The sequence below is a fragment of the Eleginops maclovinus genome, chromosome 8 (assembly GCF_036324505.1).
Source record: "Eleginops maclovinus isolate JMC-PN-2008 ecotype Puerto Natales chromosome 8, JC_Emac_rtc_rv5, whole genome shotgun sequence".
Taxonomy (NCBI): Eukaryota; Metazoa; Chordata; class Actinopteri; order Perciformes; family Eleginopidae; genus Eleginops; species Eleginops maclovinus.
The window spans coordinates 14041655-14061424 of NC_086356.1; the positions used below are offsets into that span (position 1 = coordinate 14041655).

The following is a 19770-nucleotide window of genomic DNA, read 5'->3' on the forward strand; positions in this document are numbered from 1 at the left end:
CTCAGTGTATTATTTACTTAAAGACATTTAACTTAATCTCTGTTTATCAGTTTAACCTTTAAACATTATTCAAATTATTCACCTCTATTTATTTTTTTGTGTATAGTCACTTTGCTTTAAGTCATCTCTTTGTCCCTTGTACATTATAATATGCTTATACTGATACAGAATGTGTGAGCTACTGTATGAGTTGCCTCAAAGGTTAGAATAAAGTAGCCCATCTTCTGTGGTATTTAATAAAATTGGCAAACAACTCGTTTTTAAAACCGTGTATATAATCAGCATAGCTACCTTTAAACCTAATATAAATGATTTAACTCTATTTATTGTATCTATTTAAGTAGAGGAACTTTGCTTTAAACTTATCTCTGGGTTTTTAACTCTGCATGATACCTTTAAATATATTGTCCCTAATACATTTTTATATTGTTATACCGATATAATGTGCTACAGTACGTCTGAGTTCCACCAAAGTTTTGAATAAAGTATCCTATCTTCTGTGATAGTTTACAAAACTAAACAAGGTAAACATAAACATGTGTAAACATATTAATATATTTGTTTAAGTTTTAAAGATATATATAAAACAAGAGCATAAGTACATTTATGAACAGTAGGAAAATAGTTCAATGGTACGGAAGCGTATTGCATTCATGCACAATTTTTAAAAATGCACCCTGTTTGTCTAAATTAATGAGTTAACTATCTCAATGATACAGAAAAACAGCCTGTTTCTCAGAATTAACGAGTTATTCGGAGTTTCTGAATTAACGATTAACGTTAATTCGGAGAAACAGCCGATAAAGACCACTTTATCTGTTTTTATTTCCTATTTGGGATGACGCACTGGGGGATATTGACATGTCTTCGCAAGGATGGCATTAGAATAAGCCTGTCAAAATTCCGAAGGCGATTGAAGTTGTTGGGGTTGTTCAGGCGGAAATTGCCCAGTCTGATTTGCTGGATCCCGCGTTGTTCCTTCGAACAATTAGAGCAATATGGGATGTTGCATGGCTACAGATTCATGCATTTGAAATGCATCCAAGCAAGTTAAATCGCAAGTTTTCAATTTGCTCATTTGGTTTCACTATGCGGAGGGATTAATAGCATATAAAACACCATTGTAACACCTAGTCCAGGTGTCTATAAGATTACGTCATGCAAATCACAGCCCTGTTTCTCTGAATTAACGAGATAATTTTCTCGTTCATTCAAAAAATCCGAATAACTCGTTAATTCAGAGAAACATGGCTTTTTTTTGTATTATTGAGATAGTTAACTAATTTATTCAGACAAACAGGGTGCATTTATTTTTATTTTTCATGAATGCAATATCCGTAGCCTACCGTACAATGGTGCAAAACTCAACAGTTGCGGTGTTTTAAAAAGGTGCTGGTAGATGCGTAACCGTCACTTCCCGGACATTTTTTTTAATCCCCAGGGCCTTTCACTTCATTAAATTAGAGAACGCCCATTTGCACCACATGGTCTCTGCTCAACAACAACATTGGCTGCAGAGAAATTACTAGAAGGGACTGAAGAAGTTGTTTAGGCAACTGTCTGATCCAATCTGCACTACACCCTGCTGATGATTCACGTCAGGCAGAGGGCTCACGGTGTGTTTGAAAGCGGCATATCCAGGTAAAGGCTCTGAAAACACTGCACGGCTCCACTAAAACGGCTAACCGAACGGCTAGTTTGTTAGCTTCCCGCCAGCTTATTGGGTAAAATGAACGGCCATCAGAACGGTTTCCATAACAACTCGCACATTGATGAAGACTGTTTCCTCTTCACTTCCGAATCAGTCGGAGAGGGACACCCCGGTAAGCTTTTAATGTATATTACCTGCATTTCTGCGAGGTATTCTTCCTTGTTGTATAATAATTAGCCTGATAGCACCCTGTTAGCCTCTCAAACAAGGTCACGTTGCTTGTTACTCTTAACGTAGCTCAGCCTGTTGTTGTGTGTCAGCTGTCCAATAATTACCCTGCGCATCATCTGTGTTCCTTTGTTTCATCATCTTTAAAAGTGTCTATAAAGTAGCCCAGCTGCATGTAGTTGAGGCATGAAGTGACAACATACTTCGTTAAGGCTGGGTTAATGGTATCAGCTTATGACATTTAAGTTTGAGCATCGTAGCTGAATGCTAACCGCACGGTGGCTAATTGTTTAAGCTAACACGCTGAAGTTCCCTTCAGGTTCCCAGCTTCTGGTTCTGCTCTTTAGACTTAACTTACTGAATGAGAGTTACATTTAGCCTCATACTGTTGTGAAAGCCTGTTAGCTGTCTGAAACCAACTATTCGTGTTATACTAGTTATAAATAATGCAAAACAGGGAAGATTTCAGTAAACAATTGGATTTTTGCCAAATAAAACCACATTGAACAAGGGCTCATTCTAAAATCACCATACTGTCACTGAACTACATTATCACAGATAAGCGAGACACATTACATCTGGATTACATTGAACCAGGTCCATATCAAAACATACACAATTTATGTGAACAATGACTCCTATATGATGAAGCCCTTTTTTTTTTTTAGATATTCCATTAAGCATTATGGTAATTCTGAAACCTTTTAGGCTGTGGTTCTGTGCTGTCAGTGAGGCTGGACTTAATTTTAACATGTACACGCTTCACAATCCAAAATGTCCATGAAAACTTCTAGACAGTTCATAAAAACTAAACAAATAACCATATCGTGAAGGTGGGATATATATAGTAGAGGTGTTGTATCAATTCATTCGTTTTAGCTAATCTCGCACATACTGTGTTTCAATTGGATAACATTTTATAGCAGCTTGTACAATACGCTGCAGTTTTCAGTCCTAAGTTGGGCGAGCCTCATTGTTAATAGGCTTACCAGTAGTCGTAATTATAGGCAGTGCAGGGGCTTCTGATCATCTGTGGCTGTAACAGTCACATACACATTCTTAATAGTTGCAGGAACATAGAACCACCTAAAGAGATTTCTACTAAAGGTTTAAGTGCGCATTTACATTTGCTCTGCATTAATAGAGAGCCACTTACTTATTTGGAACTGCTTCAATCATCTCAGAAATGCTGTCACACACGTCCTCAATTGGGTGTGCTCAAACTTCAGAGAGGGAGGGCCTCAAAGGGTTGGGAATTAGGAAAAGGCCAACGTTTTTTCAAATATTTGTTTTACAGCTGCAACAATCAGTCTATTGACAGAAACATAATTTGGGTGACTGCCTTGATAATGAATTAACCATTAAAGTATTTTTCAGGCCCAAGCGAGTTTACTGCTTTACTGTTTTGTGTCATATAAAACTGAATGTCTTTGTGTTTATTCACAGATAAGATTTGTGACCAAATCAGTGATGCCGTGTTGGACGCACACCTCAGACAGGACCCTGATGCCAAAGTAGCATGTGGTACGGAAGTAAAATCTTTGTTAGCTTTGACAACCTTCACCACCTTGTCCTTTAATGATCTGTTTTACTTAGTCTTACTCTCATCCCTCACACTGCATGTTATTGTGTCCTTAGAAACTGTTGCTAAGACGGGGATGATCCTGCTGGCTGGGGAGATCACCTCCAGAGCCAGCGTTGACTACCAGAAGATTGTCAGGGACACAGTCAAACACATTGGTTATGACGACTCCTCCAAAGGTATGGTTTTAAAGTAATGCAGCTAAAATGTTTTTCCTAAACAGAAACTTTAGCAGTTATTAAAACTTGTGAGTATTTAGATTTACACATAGGATTGTATCAAATCATCTTAAGGGTTTCATCGATTCCAAAGAAGTAGCAGTATTGTCAGAATATCTAGCGAAAATTCAAGTATAACGACTACAGTCTAGAAATACTTTCCAAGTAAAAGTCCTCGACAAATATCTATACTTTAAAAAAAATTAAAATTATAAGCAGCAAAATATACGTAAAGGGCAATAGTAAGTACTTATTACGGCTGCACGATTTGGTATAAAAATTCATATTGCGATTATTGTGGACAATATTGCGATTTAATCAACAAAGGGTAATATGTACTTGGTCAGGGAAAGGAAAGAGCACAGACGCATGACCATTTTGAAATCTGTATTTCTCAAAGAATCATAAACCAATACAATAACAAATATCTTAGTAGTAGGCTACTGTTTTGAAGATAATTTAGAATTTGACGAAATAAATGAATACCTAAATATAGGCTACCTGGCCAAAAAAAAGGTCACACACTCTAATATTCGTTGGACCATCTTTAGCTTTGATTACGGCATGCATTCGCTGTGGCATCGTTTCCACAAGCTTCTGCAATGTCACAACATTTATTTCTGTCTTGCATTAATTTTGTTTTGATCTTGTATTGATGACGGGAGATTTGGACCACTGCGCAAAGTCTTCTCCAGCACATCCCAAAGATTCTCAATCGGGTTCAGATCTGGACTCTGTGGTGGCCAATCCATGTGTGAAAATGATGTCTCATGCTCCCTGAACCACTCTTTCACAATTTGAGCCTGATCCATTGATTGAATAACCTGGTCATTCAGTATATTCAGGTAGTTAGCTGACCTCATTCTTTGGGCACATAACGTTGCTGAACCTAGACCAGACCAACTGCTGCAGCCCCAGATCATAGCACTGCCCCCTGCAGGCTTGTGACCTTTTTTCTGGCTGGGCAGTGTATCTTCTTTAAAAATAAAGGTTTTTTCTTTCTCATACTTTCTGCACTACTATACAGTCAAAATAAGAAAACATACACATTTTCATACAATAAGATTTTTTTGACTTCATGTAAACATGCATAATGCTACGCTATACTATTCCGCCACACCCCTTTGCCAAGTAATGCTTATTGTTTAGGTGTCTTTCGATAAGTAGGCAGTCATACAATTAGCTAATGCTAGCTGGGTCTGATCAGTATGGACATAAAGGAGAGTGAAGTATAATCCGACACCAGAGAGAGAGATCAGTGATGAAGATCAGCTGCTGCTGACGGAGAACAAGCAGCTTTACATGATCACCTACCGCTCCGTCGCTCTGACAGGACCGGTGAGCGGAGCAAAACACGTACTTCAAGTTAAAGACCTAACACATTTGGCTATATTATCTACATCTGGAAAAAGCTAAACTAGTTATACATATGTTTGTCCTTCACTGAAGGGCCACTCGGGATCAGCGAGCTGCATGAGACTGATACGGACTGGCTATCGGGAGAGGGAAAGAGGAAGAGAGAGCACACAGTTTATTTCTCCCGCGTTATTATCCAAAGTTAATGTAAACTTTTGAATAATGTAGTTCATGTACTATAAGTAGAAGATTCAGATTAATATTACTAAATATTATCAACAAATAAGCTTTAGTGTAATGTAGTTCATAATATTTAGTAATATTAATCTGAATCTTCTCAATTTGCTAGCCCCTGAATTGCACTAAAATAAAAGTATGAAGTAGCAAGAAGAGAAACGACATCAAATTGTATTACACTACAGTGCTTGACGTGGTGTACTTAGTTATTTTCCACTTCAGCTGATAATCAATACTCAACTATCATTATTATTGTGAAGACTGAAAAGGTGTACATTTTAGTGAATGACTTGTGAATTTGAATATAGTAGTTAAGAAAACACTGATAGTCTTAAAGGGGTAGTTCAGAATTTTGGACATAGAACCTCATTTCCAAGTTAGCCAGTGTGCTATTTATCAGTGGAGACTGTTTTCAACACATTTCATCCAGTCCCTCTAGTTGCAGAGTTCACTGATGCTAGGCTAGTGCAAGTCAACCGTTTCTGCTAGCCTGTCAATAAAAACAGTTTTACCCACTCCTTAGTACACCCGAGGCAAATAAATTAAAACGCCAGACTACCGATGTAAATGTCTGTGTTGATAGAATAATGTTAGAAATAAATCTATCCTTGCATCGCAATGCTCGCATTACATTTTGGGGGACTAGTTTCTCAGCAGGGACGGAATTATACCTTGCTCCGGTTAGTTGTGTAATAACGAAGCTACGCCGTAAATAACGACGGAAAACGAACGACTAGGCAACATGGTGATTCAGTGAGCATTTCCACATTGTAAAATTAAACGCTACAGATGGGCACCACAAAGATTCCACAAATTTCCAGTGCGAGGCCCCGGCTGTGGTGCAACTGGCTGGGGCACCTGCACCGTATGCAGGCGACCCAGGTTCGATTCCCGACCCGTGGTCCTTTCCAGATCCCACCCCGACTCTCTCTCCCACTTTCCTGTCACTCTCCACTGTCCTATCCAGTTAAAGGCAAAAAGCCCCCCAAAAATATCTTTTAAAAAAATCCAGTGAGAGATCCAGAAAGGAATCAACTGTGGCTTGCTGCTGCTGGCTTGGACATCAGCAAACCGGCGGAGACTCAACTCAAGTGGTCAGTCTCCTGATGTTCTGTCCCGGTTCTCTACTGCAGTTCCAGTGGGGGCTGTCTCTACAGATGCTCTTTCTCTTTCTGCCCTTTGAGCATCCATCTCTCTAAGTTCTTGGTCAGTGTATTCCGGCTCGTACAGGTACGGTTCGTTGGATAAAACAAATCCCTCATCATCGTCTTCAAAATCAGACACATCGGTATGTCTTTCAAACGTGGCCATATCTTGTTGATAGGTTAGGCTAATAAAATTCCTTCGTGCACTGTATTCTGCTTCTGTAGCAATGACAGCGGCAGATAACTAAACTATAATAGAGCAGGTTGCCTATTAGCAGCTAATATCAGTCCACTGTAGCCTACTACCAACTACAGGGAACAAAGTATAAACTACGCTGCTGCTGAGACACTAGTCCCTCAAAATGCAATGCGATGCAAGGGCAGTTTTATTTCTAACATTAATTTATTTGCCTCGGGTGTACTGTGGAGCGGGTCAGACTGTTTTTATTGGCAGGCTAGCAGAAACCGTTGACTTGCACTAGCCTAGCACCAGCGAGCTCTGCAACTAGAAGGACTGGATGAAACGTGTTAAACGGTCTCCACTGATAAATAGCACACTGGCTAACTTGGAAATTAGGTCCTATGTCCAAAATTCTGAACTACCCCTTTAAACAGGTTGGACTGCCTGACATTACACTGCTTTGAGTGAACAAATGTACACAATTTTATGTTCAAACATGAGGAGTAATCAGAGTTTTAATAAGGGCTGTGTGATGATTGTCATGTGAACCCGTTTACTGAGGCTCACAGTCTTGTTCTACAGGTTTCGACTACAAGACCTGCAATGTGCTGGTGGCTTTGGAGCAGCAGTCCCCCGACATTGCTCAGGGCGTTCACATGGATCGTAAAGAGGAGGACGTGGGAGCCGGTGACCAGGTCAGAGGGTTTATAGATTGATGTTTGTGCGTTATCCGCAACCGGGTAACTGTAGCCGTACATGTGGTGGTACAAAGGTTGTGATGTTATTCTGACCTCTATTAATGCTGCGGTTTGTGACTACACCTCTCACAGGGTCTGATGTTCGGATATGCCACTGATGAGACTGAGGAGTGTATGCCCCTTACTATTGTCCTGGCTCACAAGCTCAATGCCAAGATGGCTGAGTTGCGCCGAGATGGGACGCTGCCCTGGCTCCGACCCGATTCCAAAACTCAGGTAGGACAAAGAAATAACACATAATTTACAATGGTGTTTTACATTTCTTAAGGCAAATATAAGTACAAGCCTTAGTATGCATTTGCATTGCGTGCCCTGGGTTGTCTGCTTTGGTGGAATAAGAAAAAGGGGTGCGGGGTTAACACTATAGGATTTATGGTGTTTTACACTGCATAAATTATCCCAGTGGCTCTTATACTTTTCCATTTGTAATAGTCTTCTAATTAGTTTAAATCACTGCCTCTCCTGAGGAAACACCATGGTTGGATTTCCGCCTACATGCACGTATTTACTGCCTAACATTGTTGAAACGGCAAACAGATTTCATAATTTACTTTGCAGTGTATTCTTTGTTATCTTAGCCTTTACTGTGTTTGTTGTTCCCCTCAGGTGACTGTTCAGTACAGACAGGATCGAGGAGCCATGCAGCCGCTGCGCGTTCACACTGTTGTGGTGTCTGTGCAGCACGATGAGGCTATCGGTTTGGACGAGATGCGCAGATGTCTGAAGGAGCAAGTGGTGAAAGCGGTGATTCCTAGTGGCTACCTGGACGAGGAAACCGTTTACCACATGCAGCCCAGCGGACGTTTTGTCATCGGAGGACCACAGGTGAGACAAGAACACTTTTAAACTGAATAAAATCATGGAAGTTTTATTTGTCTTAAATGTTCATAAGTCCTGTTTTTCTTCCCACAGGGCGATGCTGGTCTGACTGGCCGTAAAATAATTGTGGATACTTACGGGGGTTGGGGGGCCCATGGAGGTGGAGCCTTTTCTGGGAAGGACTACACTAAAGTAGATCGCTCTGCAGCCTATGCTGCCCGCTGGGTGGCCAAATCTCTGGTGAAAGGCGGGCTCTGCAAGCGTGTGTTGGTCCAGGTGAGTGTACAGTAGGGCAGCACGATTAATAGAATCGAAATCGCAATATCAGCTTGTGCGATTTTTGTAGGCCGCTGTAAGCTTGATGTGAATTACATTCAAACAAACTACTTATGTACAGTGGGGCAAAAAAGTATTTAGTCAGCCACCAATTGTGCAAGTTCTCCCATTTAAAAAGATGAGAGAGGCCTGTAATTTTTATCATAGGTATACCTCAACTATGAGAGACAAAATGAGAAAAAAAAATCCAGGAAATCACATTGTAGGATTTTTAATGAATTAATTGGTAAATTCCTCGGTAAAATAAGTATTTGGTCACCTACAAACAAGCAAGATTTCTGGCTCTTACAGACCTGTAACTTCTTCTTTAAGAGGCTCCTCTGTCCTCCACTCGTTACCTGTATTAATGGCACCTTTTTGAACTCGTTATCAGTATAAAAGACACCTGTCCACAACCTCAAACAGTCATACTCCAAACTCCACTATGGCCAAGACCAAAGAGCTGTCAAAGGAGACCAGAGACACAATTGTAGACCTGCACCAGGCTGGGAAAACTGAATCTGCAATAGGTAAGCAGCTTGGTGTGAAGAAATCAACTGTGGGAGCAATTATTAGAAAATGGAAGACATACAAGACCACTGCTAATCTCACTCGATCTGGGGCTCCACGCAAGATCTCACCCCGTGGGGTCAAAATGATCACAAGAACGGTGAGCAAAAATCCCAGAACCACACGGGGGGACCTAGTGAATGACCTGCAGAGAGCTGGGACCAAAGTAACAGAGGCTACCATCAGTAACACACTACGCCGCCAGGGACTTAAATCCTGCAGTTCCAGACGTGTCCCCCTGCTTAAGCCAGTACATGTCCAGGCCCATCTGAAGTTTGCTAGAGGGCATTTGGATGATCCAGAACAGGATTGGGAGAATGTCATATGGTCAGATGAAACCAAAATAGAACTTTTTGGTAAAAACTCAACTCGTCGTGTTTGGAGGAGAAAGAATGCAGAGTTGTATCCAAAGAACACCATAGCTACTGTGAAGCATGGGGGTGGAAACATCATGCTTTGGGGCTGTTTTTCTGCAAAGGGACCAGGACGACTGATCCGTGTAAAGGAAAGAATGAATGGGGCCATGTATCGTGAGATTTTGAGTGAAAACCTCCTTCCATCAGCAAGGGCACTGAAGATGAAGCGTGGCTGGGTCTTTCAGCATGACAATGATCCCAAACACACCGCCAGGGCAACGAAGGAGTGGCTTCGTAAGAAGCATTCCAAGGTCCTGTGTGGCCTAGCCAGTCTCCAGATCTCAACCCCATAGAAAATCTTTGGAGGGAGTTGAAAGTCCGTGATGCCCAGCGACAGCCCCAAAACATCACTGCTTTAGAGGAGATCTGCATGGAGGAATGGGCCAAAATACCAGCAACAGTGTGTGAAAACCTTGTGAAGACTTACAGAAAACGTTTGACCTCTGTCATTGCCAACAAAGGTCATATAACAAAGTATTGAGATGAACTTTTGTTATTGACCAAATACTTATTTTCCACAATAATTTGAAAGTAAATTCTTTAAAAGTCCTACAATGTGATTTTCTGGATTTTTTTTTCTCATTCTGTCTCTCATAGTTGAGGTATACCTATGATAAAAATCACAGGCCTCTCTCATCTTTTTAAATTGGAGAACTTGCACAATTGGTGGCTGACTAAATACTTTTTTGCCCCACTGTATGTATGTTTTTTTTATACAGTATATACTGTATAGTATTGCAGAAAGTATGTAAAAAAAAATCCTTTATTTTTAAAGATATATTTTGGTATTTTATTTAGTCAAATTCCAAGTTATTTTCAAAACAGTAGCTTACTGCTAAATATTTTTGTTACTGTATTTGTTTATGATTCTTTGAGAAATACAGATTTTAAAGATGATAATTTGTCTGTGCGCTTTCCTTTCCCTGACTAAGCAAGTACATATTACACTTTGTTAATTAAATCGCAATATTGTCCACAATAATCGCAATATGACTTTTTCACCAAATCATGCAGCCCTAGTGTTCAGCAGCGCAGTCGAAGCAGAATCAGTAGGCTTACACTTAGATGATTCCAAAAATGCACTCACAGTAATTCCACCATGTTTTTTCTTGTTTACATAAACGGAACACAGCATAACCAAAAAATGACCTTGGACAATATACGTGCACTGAGTTCCTGTTTGTACAAGTTTTTAGATTTTTATTTGGATGGATTAAAAAGAGAGAAACCTTGTTGCTTGGAATTTATTGTATTGTTCTAAGATGTCTCTCCAGCCTCAGAAAAATCTTAATGTGTTCATCTGTTTTAGGTAGCATATGCTATTGGGATTGCCCATCCACTCTCTGTCTCCATCTTCCACTATGGGACATCCCAGAAGAGCGAGAAGGAGTTGCTGGAAATTGTGATGAAGAACTTTGATCTCCGCCCAGGAGTTATCGTGAGGTATCCTGTGATGTCTAATTTCTCATTTACCTGACGAACGTGTAGTTACGATCCCAGTTTACACATACTTATGGTCTCTAAAAAATATGATTTTTATGTCCGTCTCAGGGATCTTGATCTGAAGATACCGATCTACCAGCGCACAGCAGCTTATGGGCACTTTGGTCGAGACATCTTTACATGGGAGGTGCCCAAGACGCTGAAATACTAAACCGCTTTCTCTTTAAGCGGGCATGAGGTGTACTACAGATAAACCTGTGTGCTCATCTACTCCCACCTTCATCTTCCTTTCTCATCCTCCCCCCTCTTTCTCCTCACACACAACCACATCAGCTTCTACGTCATGAAAACAATTCCCTTTCTCCACCTGTTAGTATTGTTCACATCTCTATTAAATGTGAAGAATATTTGAGTTGCAGATGTAAAGTGGAACAAACATGCTGGAAAAAAATGCGTACAGATTTAAGCAGTGCTGCCAGCTTAGATTTATCTTCTATTCTGGCAGCCTACCTCATTTTTGAATGAATAATGGCCATTTATTTCCCTAACACTGCTAGTTGAGAGTGGATTAACTTAATCTCTGTGGTATGTATTTAAACATTTTTTATAGATGATTTCCATAATGATCCATATGGGTATTTATTTACTAATATTCATGATGAGCAGGATATTTGTTCTACTACTAGGTTTTATCTGGATCCCTCAAATCTGGATCTCACTGTAGAATATAGTAATGCAAGTGATCAGTGGCAGTCTGCACCCTGGGTTTAGTAAGACTGTGTTTGGTAACAGTATTTTAAACATCTTCGCTCTGTTCCCCTCACACACTCACCCTTTTGTTTGTGAAATCTTGCCGGCTCAAACAGGGTCAATCACTCAACTCGATTTGATTTAGAATCAGCTCATTTTTCTCATTCGTGCTGACCCATCAGGCCATTTTTTTTTCTGACGTTTTACAGACAAGTCAGAAGCTGCTAATGACCTTGTGGTTTTGTTGTACTGCACTATAAAATTGCTACATTTTTGTAATTTATTTTATTGATTTGAATCTCGTGAATGATCCCCATTTTTTAACTGTGTCAGTGTTTTCAAGATAAAGGCGTGGTACAGTACACACCCTGCCTGAGCCGACTCTGGGTGTAGCTACAGAGAAACCCAGCTCAGTCGCCTCCGGGCAGGAGCTGTCTTTATTCCAGGGCATCATTGTGATTTATAAAATGGCTTTAACTGTAACGGGACCAGTAAAGATGCACAGTTGATTAATGTGTGCCACAATGTTTTGCATCTAAATAGTGTTTACCGCTAAGTCGCACATGTTTAGGGTCCCTGTGCACACAATGTTAGTGCTGTACACATGCTGAAGGAGGGTCCCAATATGTTGTTGTGTTGTTTAACTTGAATTGCTCAGCACATTGGTTCTTTGAGTTACCAAAAGTGGAAAAGGCCTATATTTTCAATCTTGCGTGTCCTGTAGAGTAGCTCCTAAATGAATGTTCAGCTTTTCTTTATCTTTATTTATGTTTTTAAAACTGCATTCCTATACCAAAACGTTATGGATGGCACAAGTCTGTTTTTTCTAATTAGTAATTAGTTATTACTTACTAATTACCAACTAAAGTTAGTACTTACTAAGTAATTACTCCTGGGTTTATTGAGAGTTTAGTGCAGATAAAGCTAGGTGATGTGTGTCAGGGACCCTGGCCAGATTGACCCCAAATACATTGTGAATACACAGTATTTCAATGCGTTCCTTTGACTTTACTCCCGGATGAGTATTCTTACAATATATTTGTTAATGATAGCCAGCTGCAAACCCGAGTGAAGTCGGTTTTCAACTTTAAATCATCACAGTTGGTATTTTGTCTGAGCTGTGTTTAAAAACAATGTCCTCAGTGTGTAGCCAGATGGCAGTGTTTCTTCATACTGAAATCGAGATTTATTGGTTCTGCTCTGACGACACTGATTTAGTTTGGCTCCTCTAGCTTCGCCTTGTGGGTTTTCGAGTGTACTGCAACACAGAAAGGAACCACAGAAAGGGCTGAGAGCATTTTAAAAGAAGCTTGTATCCAAGTGATCATTCACTGTAGTAACTTAACCTCTCAAATTTTGTATTAACAATATGTTTAAATCCTCCACAGATTAGACAAATGCTTGGTTGGTGTTGTACAGAGAAACCAGCCTGTTTATGTTGTCTCCTGTGGTTGGGTAACATTCTTTTTCTGTTGAATAATTTTTATAATTTGATGAAGTTTAAGTGTGGTAGCTGAATGTGTTAAAGTGCCTTTTCTATTTTACTGCAATGCCCTTATCCCTTTCCCCCAAATATCCTACTCCTTGCCTAATGAAATCCACCCGAGCTTCTAATCTGACGTGGTAAAATATCCTGCTTCAACAATTCACACTGAGTTGTTGTTGAGTTCTTTCAAACCCTTTGAAAATAAACTGCACTCTTCTTTATGCTCAATTGCTGTGCTTTTGGCTTTTTATTTTTTATCATAACATTTTGTTTCAGCATATAATTATTTAATTGATGTTTTATTTTGATGTCTATATGCTAAAAAATGAAGTAACATTAGAAAGATGCTGCGAGTACCCATTTACATTCAATTATAGACTTTGCGTTGTGTCTTTGTCTTCACTTTGAAACCTGCAGTCCTTGAATTCAGGTTAATAAACACTTTATCTATCACCAGGTTATTGATTTACAACAAAAACAGCTGCCCATACAATCAGTCTGACAAAATAATTTACAGTACAAACATTCACAACACATAAAGCTGTTTTATTGGCAGAAGAGAAGAAGAATCAAGTGATTTTTACTAAACATTTATTCAGATAATTCTCCTGGGATCATCTGACTGTATGAAGGATTACGTAAACAAACTAAGCATCAGACGAAGCAATGAAACTGTACAGAACAAAGATTAGTACAAACATCTTGTCAAGTAAACTGAATATTTGTGAAAACCTTTAATTATTTTTTTTAATAAATGTACAACTTTCTGTTCCTCGAGTTGAGCTTTGTATCTGTCTGAGAGTACTTTAATCCTGTTTCCATTCTGGTCACCTTTTTGTTTATGATATTTTGTCAAGCTAGGTCCTGGTTTTCTTCACAGTGCAGGCAATGCAGTAAGCTATCGATCAGTGTCTGGACATTTTTTTTTTATCATAGAGAATGGCACAGGGGCCAAGCAGTAAGAGAAATATTTGCAGCCTGCTTGAGAAAGATCTTGGTCGTCCATGTGAACATAGAGTCGAATCCTGAAAAGAAAAAGGGCAGATGTTTTTATGCCGCTGTGTTTTCAAGTTTTAATAACACAAATTCAAGTTCTAGTAGAAATCCACTTACTTCAACTATTTAAAGAACGTTGTAACGCTTCCAGGCAAATTTCTGACAGTAGAACACAGTCTGGGTGGTGTAGAGAAAGCAAATGTTATCACTACAAGCATTCATAAGCTTAACATGTTAAAGCTTGAATGTCTTTTTTACTTACTCCACATTTGATGGCAGTCTCCATGTCGCTGCACCTGTAGGTTGCCAGAGTGCAAGGGTCTGAGAGAGACAAACAACAAGACATCAGGATTATAAGTGATATTTGAAACATTTGTTGATAGAAAATCTATTTATTTTGATAATTGATAATTAATCCTTTATCAAGTTAATATTTGTGTATTTCTGGTATGATTTAATACCTTAAATATAATCTGTACAATTTCTACTTGACAATGTCAAAAAATAAGTAGACATGTTGTATTTATTCTTGAGTTTTGTGCTTACTTATACCAAATGTGTTCAAAGATGGAAAATATTTAACTTAAATCAAGAAATGGTGTGTTTCATTTGGCCACCTGTAAGCCCCTTTGCATGTGTCTTAGTTTCCTGACAGGTGTCATAATTGGCCTTTTTCCAGTTTTAGCCACATTTCTATAATACACTTTTGGAATGTTGGTGATTTTTAACTTAACCTTTAAAACAGAAATAGGCATTCAGCCCCTACTTGTTGATCTTAAGTTATCAAAAATCAAGCTTGTATCTGGTTGATTGAGAAAAGTAGTTTGTAGATGAAGCCCGGCACACATCACTGGGGGGGAGGCAGACTCACCCACAAGAGGAGCCTCCTGCCCGCTACACATTTGGAGCAGGGCACAGATGGCCTGAGGGGTGGCGGCGCTCACAATTGCATCCAGTACACTCTTGCTGAACTTGCCAATGATGTCCTCACACTGATGTCGGAACTTGGAGGGCAATAAATGACAGATCTCATCCAGCAGCTTGATCACAGCATCCTGCAAAAGTTATAGACGCCCGAAAGTCGTCAGTGCTGCCTAAAGTTGTCTGCTTGCATGTCTGTGTGGGTGTGCAGAACAAAGGGATATTGTGTTTGTTCATGTGTGACTTGACAGCATGGGCGTGACTCACCTCAGTCCTGTCTTTTGGCAGCATTTCCTCCAAAGTCTTGATGAGCAAAAGGCAGATGGGGCATGTTGCTTTGGGCTTCCCCTGACACAAACAGCAGAGGGAGTAAAGCCCAAAGAGCCTGTCAATATGTAATATTGTCTTTTCAAATGTGTTCCTATAGCAGAATTAGGATTGTAGGTTTACACAATCAAGGAATTATCTTTGGTGAAAAATGTTGCAGACATAAATACAGTAAAAGGAATTTAGTTGAACAAATTGTTACAAAAACTATTGAAAAATCTATGATGAAATAACAAAAAAGCAAAAGAAAATATAGAGAAATAGAAATATACAAAATAGAAAAATTACTTGTTTAGAATTTAAATGCAGCAGGGCAGTGCTGTTTTAAAGAGGAAGTGTTTTGCAGAAATGGGAATGGTTCAGACTATTGATATGTAGTAATGGCTCACAAGATGTATGTTAATGTAATGTATAGTGTTTATTAGAGTACTTGCTGTACTTTACTGACATTTTCATTAGTCACAGCAACCTGAAGGGCTTCCTTGACCAAAACGCTGAGCATCTTCTCCTGCTCGTCACGGGAGCCACAGAGACCGATCACTTTGCAGACCTCTGCTGGTTTCTACAAAATATGTTTTCAAGACATAAACCTCTCTGTAGCATCAGAAACAACAAAGGCAAACTACAGACTGTATAACACACGTTTACTTACCATAAAACCAACAAGCAAGTTGATGGCCACTGGGAGCATCTTCTCCACCTCCTCTTTGCAGAGTTTGGCAGTGGTAGCTGGCCCAGGCAGGAGGTCACACACATGTTCAATGCCATCCATGATCTTTTTCTGAAATAAAACTCTGCTTTAGGTGTGTGGTGTTTAAAAGTGGTGGACATTTACTAAACTATACTTAAGTTCAACCTTGATGTATCTTACTTGAGTATCTCTATTATCATCTTTATTCTGGTGCAATGCAGGGCCAGTTGCATTATGACTTAAGCTGCCTTTGAGCTACAAGCATTCAATGCAATGTTAATCAACAAACTAAAAGTTCAATAAATGATTATGATCTTGACGTATATTGACGTTGGACATTAAGTTATATGTTTTATTTAAGAATGTCATGTAATTTGTCATGACAGTGAAGCTATCACAAGTCCGCACCCCCGCCCTGTCAGCCAATCACGTTTCTCCTAACAAGCTCATCAACGGATAGCTAGCTAGCTATAGCTAGATCCAAAGAAATGGAAAAGTGAAAACTGTCTTTTTTGGTTTCCACATGGTTATATATTTTTAAGAGAAACTTCTTTGGACTTATTAATTCCGCAGAGGTATCTGAATTTAAAAGTTAGCCTTTGACGTTATCAACAGCCTTACGTGAATGCCAAATAAAAGTCAAAGCCAGGCAAACTAGACCGCGGCTAGCTAGTTAGCACCTGTAGCCTTGTGTAGTATTTTGTGTGTGGACTGTTTACTTTTATTGTTTGGTATTGTAGTAGCTTTAGCTAATAAGAGCTTGCATTGATTTTTATTATAGTCGTGAAATTGTGAGGTAGAAACAAACCTGTATTGATATTTCTGTGATAAAATAACACTGTATTAACATTACAACCTGCTACGATCAAAACACAAAAGCAACTTCATCATAGTGACTTGAGTTTGAGGTTCCTTAATGGATATCTTCACATGGATATCGTGATGTTTTAGTCATACATGGGATTTTATATGGTAACATGTGTTTGGTGCAGAGCAAAAATACATTCTACAAACAAAAGACCTCTAGGATGACTTTTTAAAGCAAGGTCTCACATAGTTTTCACTTTTAAATGTGTTACTTAAGTTAACAGGTCTTATTTTGTACACTTCCTGTTGTTCCATTATTACACTTTGCCTTGTAAAGCACTATGCATTATTTTTAATATTGGTGAATATTCACTCTTTATTCACAATTAATGTGTTCTCCTTTTGGACTCAGATGAAACTCTCCAAAGACCAGACTGAGCACAGAGGAAAGAGGATCTTTGGGGTCAGGTGAGGAACAAGAAAATCTGTGAAATTTCATTTCAGCTTTTTGTAGAAAAAGTGGTTTTGCACAAAAAAGAGAGGAGGCTATTTACTTTGTGCATGCTCGAATATAACTATGCATCTCAAATGATTTGCTTCTCTGAATGTCAAAAGTGATTTTCAACTGATCAAAGAACAGGTGCAAATTATTGTCTTATTGGGTAAAATTTAGCACTTGAGATGCACCGTGTGTAATCTTGACTTTAATATGGATATTTCTTGAATATTTGTAATGCTTAGTTGACTTATGTACTCACCTGAAAGTCTGCATTGGACATCATGTCAGCAAGGAGTTGAAATATTTGAGTGCAGTCCTGGCAGATGTCCCCAGTCTGAGTATAAAGTAAAGGCACATAATGAAAATAAACACCATAAATAGGTTTGATCACACCAGGTTCCTCATTCTAAGTTGATGTGAGCATGAGCTGTGAGATTGTGAAGGGCACTTCTTGTTATTTTTAATGTTTTTTTTAATGATTTATAAGGAACAAACTTGTGCATGGCTGTATCAGTTCCGCTAACGTCAAAATTGAAACAGCATAAAAACATGTGAAAGTTGTGGCGCTTCAGCCATGAAGAGACTTCCTGATTTAGAAGAAATGCAAATCTCAGTTCTCTTATTAAGAAGAGAATGTTGAGAACATTGCTTTTCATTTAATGTGCACATTTTCAATAATTCTTGGGTTTCTGCTAATAGTGGAATGATGGTCTTAAAGTATCATATTGTGCTGAAGTACTACCATAAAGCCTCCAAAATAGCATTGGTGGAAAGTACCATTTTTGAGGCACTTGAACTTTCCTTTTCTCTTTTCATTGTTGCCTCAGTATTTTTTTTTCCCCATTGCAATTCAGAGAAATATTTTACTTTTTACTCAACAATATTATTTGACTATATAAATATAGCTAACTTTATATTTTAAGTTTTTTAAGGTCAGTGAAGTACAATGTATATGTTTTGAAATCAAAACATTTTGCATTTGACTCCTTTCTATAAAACAGTATCTTGTTGGGGCCAGTTTTAAAGAGCGATTTTCACTCTAAAGATCTGCCATGGTCAAACTACCTGTTATACCAGTATTAAACTGTTTTTAATACTGGTAAAACAAACTCAACATTTACCACCGTAAACCATTACACTGCGATTATGTACTGATGCGTCAGTATTAATCGACTGTTAATGTCCTATTTACTACCATATCTATACTGGGGCTAAACCAAACTTTTACTTCAATGCTTTAAGGACATTTTTGGAGTGTTTTTCACTCATGAACCCTTCTTCAATCCCTCCAAAGGGTTATTAAATGCATTACAACATATAACTTAACCACACAATACACTTTTTTTTTTGCATTAACTATTGTGATGGAAACTTCTGAAGCAATGGAGACGAAACTCAGAGAGACACAGGAGAGCTGGACCTTGATGGCAAACACTGATGGTTTATTTGAAGTTATGGCCGGAGAACTGACAAGACATTTGCTGCAGCCACGAGGTGACACAGCGGTTGCCAAACCAATTCTGAGGAACTCTCAGCATTTCTCATCAACAAAACAAAAATGGACCCTGAATCTACCTAAAGCTGTCGTCCATAGAAAAGAATGTGCGCCAGGGAACCTACGTTCCAGAAGAGATGGGCTTCTAGACATCCCTGAACAATAAACTATTTTCATCGCATCTTGTGCTCGGTCATAGATTGGCAACTCCAAGGTGCCCGGGCTGCCCATCCTATGAACAGCCCAAGGCTGTTAGCCCATGCCATGGGAAAATACACAGTGAAGGTGACAATGATGAACTGTGTCAAAGTTTAACTACCTAAACCAAAAAGTTCTTAATCACTAGGATATACAATGCACACATATTATAAACCTCACCATCATAATGAAGTTCTGTTTTGCCGTTTATATTTGAAATCCAAATTACATTTTTGTTACAAGAAGTTTTTTTAAATGATGAACTTACTGCTCTCAGGTTGTCAGGAACACTTTGCACAGCGTCAACATTAAAAGCTGAAGCCAGAGCTGCAGGGGGAAATATTCTTAATTAATCTTCCTTATTGTTACATGTCTTATTATCTCACATTTCCTACGATTGACTTTGTTGTGATTATCTTAGTAAAATAAAATATAGTCTCACCACAGCCTTCAAGGCAAACAGCGAGAAGCAGAGCGATCTTGAGCGAGGCCATCGTCAGATATTTTCAGGTGTTTAGCTGGATGTCCCTCCTGAGGTCTGCACAGAGGAACTGCACAGCTTATATTTATCCAGGCCCAACGGGCACCTGTAGCCCCCCCGAACAGCTCTCAGACTTCATGTTAGTCTGATGGGACTTGTTATCTACATAGCGGAACCGCTTTCTCGTCTGCGCAATAAGA

At 39.1% G+C, this 19770-nt stretch overlaps 2 protein-coding genes across 2 annotated transcripts; one reads left to right on the forward strand and one right to left on the reverse strand.

Annotated features, from left to right (window-relative positions):
• Positions 1–1509: 1509 nt before the first annotated feature.
• mat2aa (methionine adenosyltransferase 2Aa) lies at positions 1510–13383 on the forward strand. The gene is made up of 9 exons (XM_063889113.1): positions 1510–1823; positions 3326–3403; positions 3518–3640; positions 7181–7293; positions 7429–7572; positions 7963–8181; positions 8269–8451; positions 10786–10919; positions 11028–13383. Exons 1-9 carry the CDS (start codon positions 1730–1732, stop codon positions 11128–11130), a joined length of 1191 nt encoding a protein of 396 aa, XP_063745183.1. The 5' UTR covers positions 1510–1729; the 3' UTR covers positions 11131–13383.
• A 297-nt stretch (positions 13384–13680) lies between these two features.
• LOC134868185 (prosaposin) lies at positions 13681–19766 on the reverse strand. The gene is made up of 10 exons (XM_063889114.1): positions 19532–19766; positions 19358–19416; positions 17656–17730; positions 16052–16180; positions 15848–15961; positions 15340–15420; positions 15023–15206; positions 14414–14472; positions 14269–14328; positions 13681–14180 (listed from the first exon to the last, which is right to left on the reverse strand). Exons 1-9 carry the CDS (start codon positions 19581–19583, stop codon positions 14278–14280), a joined length of 804 nt encoding a protein of 267 aa, XP_063745184.1. The 5' UTR covers positions 19584–19766; the 3' UTR covers positions 13681–14180; positions 14269–14277.
• Between the last annotated feature and the right edge of the window lie 4 nt (positions 19767–19770).